The sequence below is a fragment of the Polyodon spathula genome, chromosome 36, assembly GCF_017654505.1.
Source record: "Polyodon spathula isolate WHYD16114869_AA chromosome 36, ASM1765450v1, whole genome shotgun sequence".
Classification (NCBI taxonomy): Eukaryota; Metazoa; Chordata; class Actinopteri; order Acipenseriformes; family Polyodontidae; genus Polyodon; species Polyodon spathula.
Window position 1 is genome coordinate 3,344,484 of NC_054569.1, and position 17,737 is coordinate 3,362,220.

At 44.1% G+C, this 17,737-nt stretch overlaps 1 protein-coding gene and 1 long non-coding RNA gene across 3 annotated transcripts; both read right to left on the reverse strand.

Moving 5' to 3' along the window:
- On the reverse strand, positions 1-2,887 carry LOC121304077. Its single transcript, XR_005947914.1, has 2 exons — positions 1,481-2,887; positions 1-885 (listed from the first exon to the last, which is right to left on the reverse strand). It is a non-coding gene; the product is annotated as an uncharacterized LOC121304077 (long non-coding RNA).
- Positions 2,888-3,071: 184 nt separating this feature from the next.
- On the reverse strand, positions 3,072-17,543 carry tbcelb (tubulin folding cofactor E-like b). Of its 2 annotated transcripts, none has more exons than XM_041235052.1 (9): positions 16,833-17,543; positions 15,800-15,856; positions 12,839-12,997; positions 12,423-12,562; positions 12,079-12,260; positions 11,447-11,703; positions 9,404-9,530; positions 8,970-9,086; positions 3,072-4,249 (listed from the first exon to the last, which is right to left on the reverse strand). In XM_041235052.1, the coding sequence occupies exons 3-9, from the start codon at positions 12,969-12,971 to the stop codon at positions 3,856-3,858; spliced, it is 1,350 nt and encodes a 449-aa protein (XP_041090986.1). In that variant the 5' UTR covers positions 12,972-12,997; positions 15,800-15,856; positions 16,833-17,543; the 3' UTR covers positions 3,072-3,855. The 2 variants fall into 2 exon arrangements, with proteins under 2 accessions (XP_041090986.1, XP_041090985.1); XM_041235051.1 differs by having other exon boundaries at positions 15,800-15,891.
- Positions 17,544-17,737: the final 194 nt, after the last annotated feature.

Below are 17,737 nucleotides of genomic sequence, written 5' to 3' on the forward strand. Positions count from 1 at the left end.
TTTCTTTAAAAACATCAAAGTCTTGAGGTTTAATAAATCGATAGTTTACAACGGGAGGATGGGCATGGCGGCACACGATTAACAGGAGGGTCCTGCACACACACGAGACACATCCCCACGAGCCAGGGTTAAACTGCTTCTGGTTTCCAGAGGGGACACCCGAACCTGTCCTTTATCACACTGCCTTTGAAATTCACACGCCTCAAATCACATTGTCCCAGGTGACAGCCATCTTAATTCCCTTCCTGGTGAAGTTTAACAGTAGATAGACCCGGGCCTGCTCCCACTGTAGAAGGTGTATATGTTACCCAGTGTATACGCCTCTCCTCCAGCCACTGTTTTCATTTTTGGTGATGCGAGAGTGACAGGTGATATCAGAATACACTGCCCACTCTATTTCTACCACAGTGATGCATATCTGTGAGTGATATTCAGATATACAGAGTTTAGACCGACTGGTTTGGTTTGGGAGAATTACACCCAGCACCCAGTGGGAATTTCAGGGTTTCTACCCAGTTACAGCTAAGAAGGACCAGTGACTTGAACCTTGAGGGGTTGCATTAAAGAACTGAGCTAGGACCGATACCCAAGAAAACCCCTAAAACAGTACCTCCGAAAGCAGAAATAATCTAAACCTGGCATCATACAAACAATATAGCATACTTTCTTTTTTAAACAATCAGTTTACAATAGTTTGTTTTCCAGTTCCACAGCATACCATTGCAGGGGCCTCGCAGAAATGCGGCGCGTGAATCCATGAATACTTAGTATAGTTATTCCTTAGGCTATGTAAGCAGAGCAGAGCCACCTGTCCGACTGCAGCATGCTGTGTCCAAGAAACAATCCAGGGAGGGCCGCGCCGTTATCAAGTCATTAAGAGGCTGGCTGTAATGAAATAGATGAGGACGCTAATGACAGCTGCAACAGACTTGCTATTTGAGTAACCAATAAATTGCCAAGACCACTCATCATAAAAGAAAACATTACTCAGTCGTATACGATAACTTTATAACGCTGTACAACATAAATAACAAAAACTATTCAAATCAAAAGTAAAAGACCTTCAAGCACACACCCAGGTGTCTGCTACTTCAACGCTCTAAACACTTCATTCCATTAAGGGAGCTGAATGGGTCCCCTTATCATCGTCCCTAAATAGAATTCAAGCTCAGTGGAAAGAAGTCTTCAAAACTGCCGGTTCATTTCAGGGGCATCATATTTAAACAAAACATTTGAAATTGCACAATGATTTATAACATTTAAATGTTTTTATTTATTTTTTTAAATATGCCTTTTTTTGCAGTTGCACTTGTTGTGAAATCAGGACCTGTAACCCTCTATGCATTTTTATACTATATATTATTTTTATATATATATTTATATATCTTATACATCTTTTTATTTTTAAATTAAATGTCCAGTTAGGATTACCGGGATTACAAGCATGCAATCCAGTATTATAGAGAGGAGGGAACCTTACAATATGGCTTAACTTCGTATTGACACCCGATGAGGGCCGAGTGCATTTGTTGGCATCTGTTTCAGATGTTTAGCACAGCCAGTTCCTTCACTGCTTTTCACCGATTCCTCGGGACTCTTCATTCACAGAAAAACCAGGCAGGAAAGAGCCGTGACCCTGTTGTGAAGCGAGCTTAGAAGCAAAGACACCTTTACTGAAAGGAATAACACTAATCGTACATGTAAACCACTGCATGCAAACACAAGGGGGGCCGTCAATAAAACGTGTTTAAAATCAGCAGCCGATTGTGACAGAGTGCAATCTGAAAAGTGTGCAGGAAGCTAGGAGTACACACGCACTTAGCATTTTAATAAAGAAGAAAAAAATACTAAAGCATGGCTGGCATTTCTTTTCTACAAAAAAATAAAAAGGTGGAATTTCAGTCTTTCGTCTCTGATGTTTTACCTTGTACACCTGGTGTGTTAATAACACCACGACTGCATTGATAAAATAACGAACAAAACAAGAGGTAACAGCTAAAATCAAGCGATCTGCTGCAAAGTTTAGAACGAATCAAAATATTGCAAACTTGACGCCCTCGTATAAACACGATGACTAGAATTCAGATCTATATATATATATATATGTGTGTGTATGTATTTGTTTTCTAATGACTGTATATGTGCACATGTTCTGCTCTATTGTGTTGCTGCTGTATTGATTTCATTCGGTCCTCAATGTGAAGCTGCTGAAGCAATGCAGTAACAAGGAGCCAGGGCTGCAGAACTAGCCCGCTCAATTTGCTGAGCACTGAATGTAAAGCTTGCTTGAGTTAGAAGGTTGGAGACATTTAGGGTTACGTAGAAAAGGAATAGCGACTCTAGTCCTAAAACAGGTATTTGAAAACGGTGCAACCTGGACTATTTTAAAACATACCGTACATTTCAAGCCATTTTAATCTAGCACAGTGCATCACACTGTATATTACTACAGTAAAAATACTTGCTAGATCTTTGCTGGAGTAGCACTACTGAAATGTAACTGAAACCTCGACAAGAATTTTTTTTAAAGTGCCAGAACAAAATACAGTGCGCTGCTGAAATAAAAGCAGTCCAGTTCCACATCATTTTAAAAAGGTGCTGCATGTCAGTGGCATACTTCGATAAATACAGGTGAAGAGAGCGCCTGACCTACATCCACAGCATGTATACAGCCTTTCCCCGTTTCTGCACCATGATTTACTGCACTTGATTACCATTTGCTAGGCATTCACTGTGGTAAACTTTTAGAACGTATTTCTTCATGGAATCCACTTCTAAGTCTCACACAGAAGGTCATTATATTACATAATTAGCAATCACGACTTCAGCAAGTACTGAGCCCCAGAACCTGTGGTGTAAGAATATATTTCACTCTGGTAGTGTACAGAATGAATTTCTTTGTATTAGAACACTAGTGTGCAGAACACACGGTCTTACGTTTAGAACGCGATCAGTATACAATGTCCATATGTGGGAAGCCGCCTTCATGTGAGATATATATTATATATATATATATATATATATATATATATATAATATAATATTATATATATATCAATATAATCTACCAGCATTGCCTACACCTTTTTGTTAATATAGTTGCACCTGAACGGCACTTTTAAAACATCCTCGCAGGCATTGTGTGCAATGGCATCCAACAGAAACAACCAAAACACTTCTGCGTAAAAACGACTTAGAAGCTTTGGGTGATGCCAATACTCAGCAGCAACCCAACAGACGGGAGGACTCTAAATAAGGCGAGAGGAACACCTCTGCATTAACGGAATTAGTTAGGACATCTGTGATACAGTGTGTCACACACATACGAAGTTGCTGTAATATATTTTCTGATTGGCCTATGCCATTAAAATGATTAAATAAATAAAAATAACCCTTTTCCCACTGAACAACTGCTGGTCAAATAAGAGATTTGCAAGAGAAAATAGCAATTCTATTGTAATAATAATAATTATTATTATTGTTATTTTTGTGTCTCTTTGTTGATCTGTCACAACTGCTCAGGAGGTTCAAAGATTGTCAGAAGCACCGCTATAGTGATGGAGGAGAAAGCGCTGTTGCCTTTAGAGGGTATATTGTAGGGCTGGTCTCGCCTGTCAGAAACATCGAAAGAACAAGCTAACCAAAACGATAACCTAAAACCCTATGTGTACAGCAAAACAACAGCGGCTACCGGAAGTGAGGGCGACTGAAAAAAATAACACAAAATCAGCTTTGCTTAACCTACAATATTGCAACAAAAAAAAAACCACACACAGCTGGATAAAATAAATGACAAAGTGAGTGATGCGCATATAAAAAGTGCCGCAGTTTCTCTTTGTTCCTGGCTGTGTGTGCTTAGAGGCTGGGAGAGAGAGGGGTGGAGGAGGAGCAGGAGGTGGAGGACGATGCGGCGGGGGTGGACTGTGGTCTGGATTTGGGCACCACGAGAATCTCGTCTCCGTCTTTGATGCTGTAAGAGTGCAGGGCCCGCTTGCTGTACTTAATTTCCTCAGGGCCGAAGGGGCAGGACACGTCCTTGTCTATGTAGTAGAGCCGCATGCTGCTGGGGGACAGTTGCACCACACTTCTCAGCTGTTTCTTCAGCCCTGACACAGTCTGGTCCAGCCGGATGCTCACAATCTCCACTTTGCCCTCGCAGCGGACCTCCACCTTTGCGTGGCAGCAGGGTCGAAGGTCGACCTCTGCTAGGGGCGCCAGCTTCCCGTACTTCGTCACCAATTCATGGTATCTGGAAGAACCAACCCGTTAGGGATTAATATTCAGAAAACAACAATACGTACAAAATCTTAATACTAAAAGAAATCTTGTTTAGCTAAATCTTTTCAGTGCTAATTAATCCTTTAACCGGAAATAACACTCCACTCAAATTGAAGTGCTTGCTCTTCAATATCACTGCTATAGATAAACTGTACCTCTATGTATTCAGCCATACGCCTACACTTTACTTGCATGCTTTGAGTAAATGTTAGCATGGATATTACAGATCATTTGAAGCTTAAAAAAGTACCAGTCTTATTTCAGCTCCTGTGCTTTACCCACATTCTGAATTCAACAGGGTAAAAAACAAAGAATTCAGTGTTATTAATTTGTTCAACATTATGGCAATGATAGGAAACAAAAGCAGCTGATGTGGTGCCTTGGGGCTGTGCTGGAAGAATGCTATGAAACATGGTTTCCCCTCAACATGGCTGTTCTGTGTTAAAATGCAGAAGCTATACATCCTCCATAATTACAGAGGAGGGTGTTTGACTTAATGATGTTCCCGGCATGTCAATTCAACCTCGTCAGCATGGGCCTTTGCCATCCCACATGGGAATAAAAATGAAAAACGCACGCAAAATGCTCGCAGGCCTCATTCACTCCTCAGGAGACGATGAAACACCTCGTTCACACGCTGAGCAGCGCTTGTTTTGGAAGGAAAAAAAAACAAAAAAAAAAACAACATCATTCACAAAATAACCTTCCAGGGCTCTGAAGCATCTGCAATTCAAATGAAGTCCGCCCTGCACAAGTGCTTAAAGCTATCCTCCAGCTAACCTGTATGGGCGACCTCGTAGCATTAGCATTTCCTGAAAGCCGTATCTCTCGTCCGATAGACAGCGTCAAAAACACAACAGCTGGGAGCCAAAGGATGGGAGATATTAGAAGAGCCAAGCTCAGAGAACGATTGAGAACTTTGGATCTTGCAGGTTTGTGTAAGTGCTGCTAAACACTCTCAACTCTGCTTGAGGAGCTCTGTATCCCTGTGGGTCACCGTTTGGGGTTTCGTTCTCGAAGGAAATCTCTTAGTTAACACCTGCAAATTTCCCTTTTCTATCTGCAGACTGAAAAACAAAATGTGGGTCATGAAGACTTTGCTTAAGCTTACAGTGTGAAAACGCTGCCTTGGTTTCAAGTTGAGCTCTAGACAGCCTTCCATGCACACACCGCTTGTTCAGTTGTGCGAGGACTGCAAGTCCTTTTTATGCTATCTTTGTCCCAGATCTGCGGCAGATGCAATCTTGACTCCTCCTGCTCTCCTCTCTTCAACTCTCGCTCTCTCTCTCCTCTCTTCAACTCTCTCTCTCTCTCATTTTAAAAGCCGCTTAAACCAAAAGGCTAAAAACATCCATCTTGAGTTACACAAAGTGAAAGGACTGCACTTTGAAATGTGCTTAAATTCAGCGTCAGAAACGCTTTGTTCTTCAGCCGTCACAGAGGGCCTTTTTAAAACCAGCTCAGGGGTTTGATGTGCAGCTCCAATGTGGGAAGGGGAGGGAGAGTAGCTTGGGAGCAGGGAAGGGAAGGGAATGGTGAAGACCCCCCCTTCGCATCCTCCTTTCGTTCACAGGCAAAGGGCTGGGAAAGTGGCACCAAGTCAAGAAATGGTACATGCAGATTGAAAGAACAGAACCGAAAACTTCAGTGTGCCTGTTTCCACACAGGTGCCCCAATTGTCTCCAGATCTGTGACCAGGAAAGAAAGACCCTTTTGTTCAGGCAAAGCTATGATCTTTAAGGGCCTCAGCTGTGCTGCACGGCCCTTCTGTTATTACTAGCTGGAACCTGGCAGTTTCTAGGGCCCTGGGGAGACGGCAAAGGCACCAGAAAGCTTCCCCCAGGATAGGAGGTCTCTGTTCGCTTTAAGGGCTCCAAAATGAAGTACCCACTGAAACTAACAGCTCCCCCAGGTAACGGTGTGGAAGGAAAGGAAGTTGAGGGTGGGGCTGGCAAGTAGAGTTAGGGGTGCGTAGGGAAGCATATTAACATCCTTATTTCGGCTAATTGGCGCACTTCCAGGTGAGAAGGTCAGTAGTTCAACTCAAACATAAATAGTAAGCCTGGACTGACTCCAGCGGCCTGACAAAGTGCGTGGAGCCGCCATGCTGAGCTGGTTTGGGTGTTACTCGGGATAATATGAACTTCCTCCACCTGCTAGCATCCAACCATGGCGCGTGGAGGCAATGGGTGGTTGGTTTCAAGGAGTTTCAGCTTTACTGTGTCAACAACCCAGCATGGCGCGTGTTACAGGCACTGTGCTGCTGAGGGCTCGTTTACAGTAGCAGCGCCTCGCCGCATTTATTTTGGGAATAGCACAAGAAATAAAAACGCTAGGGATGTCGCCAACGAGAGGGGGCTATTTCTCCCAGCATGCCCTCTGCTATTCTAAATGGCTTCTTGGTAAACTACTCAAGTGATAATTTTCCTGTCAGTTACCGGCCTGCTTCGTCGATTCAATGAACCACACTTGTTGGCTCATAACTCCTCATTCTGTGAAGTGTCCGTCTGCCGGTTCTGGGGGCCAGATACATATCCTCCCTATGTTATTACACTTGTCAAAAGCGTTGAGCTGAGCCCATTTCCTTTTGTCGGATACTGGAGGGCGTTTCAAATTCAATTTATATAAGACACAAGACATTTTCTTCCATTCGTTCGTTGAGGAAACCGCATGACCCTTTTTCAATTTTTTGAAACACAGGGACATGATATTTTTTCATGATATCAACATCTAATCCACGTTCAACTGAGAGAAGACACTTGCTCCCACTGGAAGCAGAACAAGCGGGGGGAAAAAAAAAAAAAAAAAAAAAAAAAAAAAAAAAAGCAATGACCCTCTTGCTACTCATGCGATATGACAGGGAAGCCATGGGACGTCTTTCCTGTATCGCCACTCACTGTCCAAAAAGGCACTTTACCGATGTTATAATTAGGAGTTTAACAATTCTGACAAATACCTTTTTAAAAGAGGAACGTCAGCTCTCCAGTTACAAATGGAACGTTAAAGTGCTGCTGTCCCCTTTTACCCTAAAAACTGAGCTGCGATCTGGCATATCGCTTTCCCGATCGGTGTTTCTTTCCTCACAAAGGGCCCTTTGAAAACGACGGAGACTGGCTATATTGTATCCAATAGGTTAGCGCCCTCGAGGGAGAACACTTAGACCAGAAATGCTTTCCACATTCTCCTGAGGTTAAGCGCGATGTGCTTGACGCAGCGCACACTCCATTTCCCAGCCACGCTGTCCCTCCATGGCTTCCACTACTCCTCCACGGTCCCACCTGCTCGGGACGCTGGCTCTAGCGGGAGGGGTTTAAACAGCGACACCCGATCTCGCTGGACCGGCCCTTATTGCGCTCAGCTGTGTCAGTGATCTCCTGTGGGTTCTTTCTACAGAAATAACGCATGCAAACCTGTACTGCAGGCTTCTTTAGAGTCACTGTGCTGCATGACATGATGATCAGGACCACCGGGGTAGGATGTAACCCTCCCTTTCTCATGTCTCTACACAGCACATAACCACCTGCCAGACAGAAGACACACACTGCTGTGTACAGTCTAACTTCACTATAGAACTTCTTATAACGAACCCCCTTTAACGATCCAAGCAGCAAGAACCGTTTCCCCCCCCCCAATGGAAATTAGCTCTATTAGAACGATCACTTTTACAAAATCTACCCGGATAAAACGATCACGGTAGTGACTGACACTGAACTCTCTCCGGTGTGAATGTGTTATTCTCTCAGTGAATAACAAAGACCTTGCTAGGCTAATTGGAAGATAAGGATGATTCACAGGCTGCCGATTGTAGTGCGAATCACGTGTGAAGTATGCAACCGTTGCCATCTTCACACAAACTGCAACCATGGCAACAGCTGCGAGGAGGTAACAAGATTGAAACAGCGTGCATTGAGAAAAGCACGAAAAAAACAATTTTCAGGAGGCGTTTTTCTCATTTCTTCACCGTTTTCTTTTAAAGATACAGTTTAACTGCTGATCAATGTGACGTTGTCTTGAAAGAACTACTGTAAACTGTATAAAGATGCTCAATTCATTTTGGGTGTTTCTTCATTATTCTGACACAGCAAATTGCCAAACCCTATTACAGTGAACACCCTGATATAACGAACATGTCTCCAGGGCCCAGGGGGGCTTGTTATAACGGAGTTAGACTGTATATGCTTGACATTATCTGACATGCCTCTGTAAACAGTACGTTCTGCAGTTACTAACTACTGACCAGCAACTGAACGACAGGCACAATGTGGTTATCAGGGACAGAATCAGGGATGGGAATCAGATTCCCATTGCATAGCACTTTGATCCATTCCGGTTTTACTGTGAGTTTAATAAGACACACCTGCGCTTGTTACCTAGAATATAAATCAAGCTCATAATGAAATCTGGAATGGGTGAAACTGCTATGCAAAATGAATCTCATTTCCATCCCTGCAAATCAATCGCCATATATGTTTCTAACCTTGTGGTTCCACGTTAAAATAGATTTCCAGTTTTATGCATTTTTAAGAAAAAAGCTTACTGAATCTGGTTTGATGTTGTGTACTTAAGATTCTGGCCAGATTCGACTGAGCGTGGATTTCAATGGGAGTAGGAACCTGCTTTCTTCACTCGGCTCCATAGTGCCAGCTGTGTTCCGCTCTCTCTCTCTCTGTGAGATCGGGAGGGCTGCTCACCTGCACGGCAGCTCCTCCTCTGGGAAGTCCAGGTAATGGCGAATGAAGAACCTCTCTGCGTCCTCTCGCTCCCCATCCGTCACGTTGCTGCCGTTCAGCATGGTCACGGAGGGCAGCCTGCAGCAAGCACAAAAAGCATTCAGGAATGAGCACAAGTACATCTACGACATGTACTACAGGACACTAGAGACAGTGCAGTGTGTCTCGCAGCTGCTGTTTATCAATCAAGATTGAACAGCTTACAGTTTCCATTGGGTTACCTTGTAAAAAAAAACCTGTGCGGAATTTTAGATAGCGACACATGACAAAACATGCAAGCGATGAGATAGTTTAAGCACTCCTGCTATTCAAATCTACAGTTTCCACACAGCCTTAGTCAGTTCTGTGCTGGTAACCCCCTTTATTTTTCAATCAAATAAAAATGAAGTGCTCACTGTGCAATGATGAGGCTCCTGCGCTCAGTGTTGGTGTAGTTCTGTAACAAGGGGATGCCCTTCAGTCGCACCTCGTCCAGCTTGGGAAAGAAGTTCAGCTTCTCAATATCCCCCCAGCTATTCAAACCTGAGACAAAACAAGTCATCAGAGCAAGCACACAACACCTCGAGATCGCAGTCAATCAAGCAAGAAGCACAGAACCGAAATGCCACGTGTCAACGGTACCAAACCCCAGCCAGGTGTAGGCATAGCACCTAGCGCAGAACAAGAAACCCGTTACCTCTTATTACAGGAAACCTGCTAAATCTTACTACACTGGCTGACAGAGGAGATGACAAACCACATACTTTAAAACAGCAAGCAATTACAAGATCAATATCTCATTATTTCAGCAGGATAAAGTAACCACCCCCCCCCCGCCCTGCTGGTGTTTTAAGGTTTATCCCACGATATGCAGAGTGAAACACACATTCCCGAACTGAAATCTGCCTCTGCCCAAGCAGAACATGTCCATTCACCTTATCAGATCAGAGCAGAGTCAAGGTGCTCTTTGACAGAGAACTTAACTTACTCTAGGGACTGCTAAGCAGCTAAACTAAAAGATTAAAAAAAAAAAAAAAAACACAAGGAGACGGAGCTTTGGGCACATATAATGTTTCAACAAAGCCTTCTACATCCTTTTACAGCAGAAGAAAAGGCTGCTTTTAGTCCAAGTTGCTGTCGTCTTTGCAGAATTCTTCCCATCTCGATGCCTAACTAATCTCAGGAGTAAGAAGGTAAAACTTTAGGGGTAACTAAATTACTGATTCAAGTTCAGTTTATCCCTGCCGCGGTCTGTTATCAGACTGAATAATTCAGCTGTTAACAAAAACCTCTGAAATACGACTCAAACCAAAGTCTCAGTTGTGCCTGCACCGGTGTGTAATATCTGCAGGCGAAGAACAGACAGCTTTTTAGTTTCTGTTTCTGGTTTTGTTTTAAATGCATCTAGTTAATCCTGCCACCACTCTATAAATTCACTTTGGGCAATGTGGGGTATCAGCCTCAACCCCGTTTGAGCCTCACACGAACAGCCTGCTGCCACCTTTCCATCTGTCACTGGGACAGAAGCATTTTGAAACCAGTCCTGTTTGTCTCCATCACCAGGTGATCGAGATAAAATCAAACTTCAATTGGGGCTCTGTCAGCCGCTGTTAGGAATGCGTTCTTTATGACGGGTAAGTGACACAGCTGACCCCTGGCTGTGCTCTCCAGGCAAACAGCCACGCTGCATGAAACACAAAGCCTAACACAGCCAATGGAAACAGCAAGCAGCCCTTTATTGTAGGGCCCCTGAGCATGCTTAGCGCTCTTCTTTAATTCCCTTCTAGAACACCCCTCAGGTGTGTAAGTTAACACTCGTGGGACGAACGGAAAAAAATTCCCGCTCCTGATGCTGGCTACAGACCGGTGAGAACCAGCCGCTAGCACTGCCGTTCCCGGGACAGAGAGAGACTTGTGAAGGAAGGAATGAAGCAGCCTCCTCCGCAAGTCCTCCTCCTAGCCTTGCTTTATTATTTATTAAAGGAAAAATACAAAGAGCTTTCCCACAATTCAGGGAAAATGGGAACTCGTCGTGGACAAACTCACCCACGCTGCTTCTCCTCCATTTACTTAGTTCACAGCTCGGATATGCTCTCATAAAGCATGTTTTTTTTTTTTGTACTAAACGTATCAAAGACTAAGTGCTTATAACAGCTTATAAAAGATAACCGTGAATAGGTGGTTCATGCAATCCACCGTGATTCCCCAGGGCTGTACAATTCCAGGGCACACGTTGATCAGATTGTCAAGTACACACACGTTTCAGCTAATCTGCACCGATAATAAGACTTTAGGTCGAAACGTTTGTCCACTTGCCTCCGGCCGGGATTACATGATTTAACAAAAAAAGCTGACTTTTGCGTCGTTATTTTTGCAATCCAGTAAATATAATAATAAACAAACAGGACGGGACAAAACCAGTCTTTTGTGTGGGTTTTAAGCGCTGGTAAAGCGCGTACCTGAGTTGTGTAGATTGATGTGGCGCAGGCAGGGGAAGGTCCTGCCCAGGCTCTCCCTTGAGCCTGTGATGCTGGTCAGGCGGTTGTTGGCCATGACGAGGGTGTCCAGGCAAGGGAACATGGCCCCGACCTTGCACACCTCGCTCCAGTCCTGCAGGTTGTTGTCGGTGATGTGCAGCAGCCGCAGAGAGGAGCAGCGCAAGGATGAGTGGGACACAGTGTCATACCCGTTAAGGCACAAGAACAGCTGCTCCAGCCTGCACACACACAGACAACTCGGAATTATTTAAAAAGAAAAAACAACTAAAAATCAGCAAAGAAAGGTACGTTCCTTAAACTACTGCAAAACTTTTTAAAAAACATAGAATATCTAGGTTCTCAAAGGCATGGTAAAACAGAAGTACAAACCACCATCACATTTATTCTTGGGAATCAAAGTGTTTGTACATATTTTGCTTTGGCCAAACAGATTCTGATTAAACCTATACTAAGTAGCTTCCCAATAAATCGCTTGTGCTAAGGAACTTGCACTAAGGAATACCAAGCGTTTTTATGTCCAGACGCACGTTCTGGCTTGCACTATGTCCCATCAGGAGTTGAAAACTGAAGCTGGCAATGCCAGGGGTCCTTACTGTGGCATCTCTGAGAGCAGGGTGTGGAGGGTCTCCCATGACACTTTGGTGTTGTTCAGGACGAGGCGACGCACCCTGACCAATGCCTTGCAGCAGCCCGGGTCCAGCACGGCCCGGCTCAGCGGGTTAGTGGTGAGGTTCAGGAAATACAGATGAGGGATGCTTGACACTATCTTACTGATCTGTGCATGGGGGGGCGAGAGCAGCTTTACAGCAAAGACCCAAAACAGGAAACAAGCATTTGTTTTTATTATATTGAGCCAATAGATTTTGTTTACCCTGAGCATGTGCCTATGTTTTGTAAAAACTCGTGCAAGCTTGTTCAGTTGCTCATTGCTGTTTACCTCGTGCCAGTCCTCCAGCTTGTTGTCAGACAGGTCGAGCTCACACACGTGTGCGCAGAACGCGGCGATCTCGCCCTCGTCCCCCGCGCTGGTAATGCAGCAGCTGTTCAGAACCAGGATGCTGGGCAGGTTGAGGCGGTCTGGGGGGATAACAAAAACGATATTGCAAAGCTGACTCTATACAGCAACAAGTGAATATAGAAAACGAAAGCCAGCTGTAAGGATAGTCCTGTTCCTACAGCACACAAGCAAGTCAGGCTCCAGAAGACCACCCCCTTCGCTTCTTGTTTTCAACAACAAATTATTATTCAACACATCGAGCGTTCCACATACATCAGCACGTATTGTAAACGGAACACATGTTTCACAGATACGCGGCACACATGCAAGCAGAGTTATACGCTGGCTTCTCTCACCTTTCATGGGCGAGCCCTGTGGACCGGCTGGCACCACGATCCCCATGCCAGGCCCCCTGCGGTAAGGGAAGTTCTCAGGGCTGTACTTCTCGCTGATGACCTCCATGAAACTGCGCCCGCCAGCCTGCTCCATCTTCCAGTCCAACTGAGGCTCCCCTTCTGCAGCCATAAAAAAGCCAAACACTCATAGAGATTAGCCAGGGAGGGATTTGCTGGGGTGGGACTGGAGCTGTTTAAAATGTCACAATCAAGCATGCAATGTCAGGTAACAGTTAACAACGAACAATAACAGTACCATGCACACTGGGACCAGGGCTTACCCTAGGGACAAAAAACTGTGCTAAAAAATGCAATAAACCTCATCGAAGTTGTTTGTTGATGGTGTTTAAACATTGCATGCAGAAACAGAAGATGGAAAAAATGAATTGCAAACATGATTCATTATTTGATTATTCACATAAGTACTACTTACTCAATGGAAGTGTGGTATAAATTCCGCCATAAAAACAGCAATTTAGCAACATGCATTTTTGGAAAATGTGTTTAATACAAAAATCTGCTGGTAGAATCATATCATACTGAGACTGAAATGCACCACAGGTATGCAGAACAAAACTGTCCGATTAAAATCACTGAGCAACAACAGCAAACTAATTTGATGTATGCCCTCACTAGAAGTTTCATCTTCAGTTCTATACATGAACCTTTAGCATAGTTCAAGATAGACTGAACCCAGAGTGACAGTGTGCTGATTCAGCAGAGCACGCTCTGTACAGTACTGCACACAAGGCAAGGGGCCATGGGGTTCACAGTGTGTGCTCTACTCTACTCTACTCTGCTGCACTTGTGTATTACAACATTTCAAGGTATTCGAAGCATGGTAGGATGGAACATCTCTGGCCAGGGATTAGGGTCACACTGGAGAATTAAAAGAAATTCCCTTTTATTTCCAGAGCTGCACCTTGAATATATCCTAACCTCCTAGAGCAACACACTAAGAAGGAATCTTGTGTCTCTACAAATGAAACAAACTGGAATTGCTATATAAAGGCAACCTTACTATAAAACAAAATCTTATTTATGAAAATAATATACACACAAATTAGAAAACAGACTGGGGTATGTTAACTGTGTTTTATCCCCCCTTTTACTGTGAGCTTCTGTCCTTGGAAACTCTTACAGTAACACCACGGTGTTACATTGTTAAGCTGCTCGCTCACCTCCAGTTCTATTTAGTAATTTGCAAACACAGCATGCGCAATAGACACTTCGAGATTTGCAACTGCTAGCCAGTATGCCCTTCCTATCAGCGTCAGCCTTGAACAGGAATCTTATTAAAGATAGATTACAGATCTGAAATCCCATGTAACACTTTATATAACCCAGTACTTGCGAGGCAGCGACACAGACCTGGCACAACTGAATCCAGCATCTGTGCCCAATTAAAAAGCTTAGAAACACAGGGCATCAATTAGACGTTTCCGTTTCCCATCTCTGCTAATCTCTTCCCCCCCATACTTAAAGGGCACCATAAACCCTTTTCATTCATCCTTTTCTTTCTTCACTTTATTTATTAACTGTACCTTAACCAGTTTTGTGCTGCCCAGACTGAGCAAATGTGCACCTGTACAGGTTTGTTATTGAATGAATCATGCGTGTTTCACGCTTAATGAAATCCACAGCACGTAGAACTGCATCTGCTCATTAACGTGCATGCACAGTTTTATCACAAGTACAGCTGTACAGGTTCATGCACTACATCCCAACTCGCTAGGCTTACTAAGGAACTGAAATAAACAGAATTGACCCAAAGGGTCTATATTAATTGTGAATGTGTCTGTGGCTTGGTGGTGGAAGCAGGCACACAGATGCTCCCAGATCTTTATACACCATGCCGATCAACATTCTGGTGCTGTCCTGTTGTGTTTACACTGCCAGGTAGTAGACTTGTCCTTAGAAAAGCTGAGCAGGGCAATTTCTCTGGGCTTTACAATGCTTACCTACTGTGTTGCACCATGCTTTGTTATACTCTGCCATGCTTTTATAAGGGTGCTCATGCCACAACTTTCTACTCATGACTTGTACAGTAGTGTCCAGTCTCCCACTCTGGGGTGCAGTGTGTAGTTTCATGACTTGTACAGTAGTGTCCAGTCTCCCACACTGGGATGCAGGGTGCAGTGTGTAGTTTCATGACTTGTACAGTAGTGTTCAGTCTCCCACACTGGGGTGCAGGGTGCAGTGTGTAGTTTCATGACTTGTGCAGTAGTGTCCAGTCTCCCACACTGAGGGTGCAGTGTGTAGTTTCATGACTTGTACAGTAGTGTCCAGTCTCCCACTCTGGGGTGCAGTGTGTAGTTTCATGACTTGTACAGTAGTGTCCAGTCTCCCACACTGGGATGCAGGGTGCAGTGTGTAGTTTCATGACTTGTACAGTAGTGTCCAGTCTCCCACACTGGGGTGCAGTGTGTAGTTTCATGACTTGTGCAGTAGTGTCCAGTCTCCCACACTCCAGGGTGCAGTGTGTAGTTTCATGACTTGTACAGTAGTGTCCAGTCTCCCACACTGGGGTGCAGTGTGTAGTTTCATGACTTGTACAGTAGTGTCCAGTCTCGCACACTGGGATGCGGGTACAGTTCACAATCGCCCAGGGGTTTTAACCCCATTATAAATCGACAATACATTACAGCAAACTTAAACATTCGATGTGGAGCTTTTCGATATACAGCACAACAAACATATCGACCCTGTGATGACTTGTAATCGTACTATATACCAGCAGTGCAATCCCATTATCTCCAATACAGACAGCAGTTCACATGGATAATATTTACATGCATCCAGCCGTCACTCCTCAATGTGAAGCTGTACAAACAGGCTGCCCTCTACTACCTTTCTATACAGTTAAATAAATCACAGCAACTGTTCTTTTTAAAAAAAGCAGCATTTCACACCGTTACTGACCTGTCTCTGTCTCAATTTCCCTTCTTGCTTCCTTTTCAAATCCACAGTCGAGATCGGCTGAACAAACGAAGCACAGTTACTGGGCGTAGATTCTGAGGGAAGCAACAGGGTTCGCAATTCAGAAAGCAGCTTGAAAAGAATAACAGCTTTTGACATAAGCACAATACAGCAGCTCTGAATTGTGAAGCGTGCGCTTTTTACAAAGCAGCGGGTAGAGCCGAGAGGCTGGCTGATTCTACGGGTGCTGCCAGGTATAACTGTGGATGGCTGCACTTCACGTTATGAAATGTATATTACTCTTCTCTCCCGGCTTGAATAGCAGCTCTCACAAAGGGCTACGTTTTCCACTATGCTGTAATGACAAAAGCTGTCTTATTTAAGTAGGTTTAAAAAAAAAAAAAAAAAAAAAAAAAAATGATGCTAGAATCACACTCAGCAATTTCAAACGTTTCAATTTATTTTCAAATTTATAGGTATTACACAACTGAATAAAGGAAAGCTCCTTTACAGTACAGCGGTATGCATTTCTCATCTCAAGAGTCCTGGAAAAAGTCTGCATAAACAGTTCTGCATTTAAACGGAATAGCCTGGGGAATGAGAGGCAGAGACATATTTCCAAATGGGAAATAAAATCCTAATATAAGAGGAGGTATATTTTCAATCCATAGGGAACAAGAAGTGCCCAAGGCAGCTTTATGGCCTGCTGAAGTTCGCAATACCAAATAGCCAATTGAAGGATGTCATCCATATGGAGATTATAAGTCCCTGTGGAAATGCTGTGCTCTGCATATGTAATTTGTTTCTTTTGTTTTGACATAAACAAAGGATGGAAGCCTATCTTAGAACTCTTAGAGTACCATTAGATTGCTTCAAACATTTGGTTTAGGGGTTAAACCATCCAGCTGCTGCTGCTTATCCTGTTGAGGTAGACTAGGCTGATCAAATGCTAGTTGAATTTCTAGGCACTCAGCAGGTGTCAAATGACCATTCCCCCCTCCACCCAGGATGCACACAAAGACTGGGACTCACTCACATTTCTCTCAGGGTGATGGCTCTGGGTCGGACCTACAATAGGGGGGTGCTGACCAGTGCTTCTTCCCCCTCACACACGTGTGGATCTCCAGTATTCTCCTGGGAGGGTGGGAGGTCGCAGTCCAGGGCTGGAATCGAAGGGTAGACGGGAGGAGATGGAGACATGGACAGGAGGACAGGGAGAGCACAGAGCTAGGAAACAGCTGGGCTCCCCAAAATTGTGAGGGGAAAAAAAAAAACAAGTCACGTTCAGCGCTGGCACCCCAACCTGCAGCTTCACTACCCTGAATTGCGAGCTCACCTGACCTCAGATGACAACAGATAAGCAGCAGTGAGCCTGGTCAGGACAGCACGGCAACACCAGATGTGCTGACTGGGAGCGATGATCATGGCTCAGCAGGAGCTACACTTCTCAGTTATTCATTTGAAGCTTTTTAACATCAATATGTTGTTTTATTTTCAGAAAGCATATGTGTTAACTAGCACGGACAATAGATGGAGAGGTAAATCACAAGTGTGGAATTGTTTTGGAGTCATAGCGAATGAAAATAATGAGCACGTGGCTGGATTTGTTGCTGGTAAAACCTGTCCATGTTTTTTGTCACAAAACTGGAGCATCATCTCTGCGAAAGCACAGGTGTAGCTCCCTTTTCAACTGGGGGCACGAAAAGTACTTTATAGTAAAGTAAGTAGAGACAGTTGATATGTTATATATTAAAATATATCCAGACCACTAGAGAAAGCTACCATGCTGTATAAACTCAATCTGTGGAGAATGGTAGAGATATCTGTGTGTGAATGTGAGAGCGTGAGAGGCAGTCGACGCAGGCAGTAGGTAAAGGACAGACTCCTGTGGGTTGGGGTCGGGTCGCGGTTAAGAAGTGTTGCAGTGGGTTGCGGGTTCGG

Bases quoted from the DNA above. Each gene is read 5' to 3' on its own strand.
- tbcelb (XM_041235052.1), bottom strand. From the start codon at position 12,971: ATGGAGCAGGCTGGCGGGCGCAGTTTCATGGAGGTCATCAGCGAGAAG. The intron at 11,704-12,078 runs GTAAGGACCCCT...GTGTGTGTGCAG, and splicing joins CTGCTCTCAGAGATGCCACA to GCTGGAGCAGCTGTTCTTGT. The intron at 9,531-11,446 runs GTACGCGCTTTA...GTTTTGTCTCAG, and splicing joins CATCAATCTACACAACTCAG to GTTTGAATAGCTGGGGGGAT.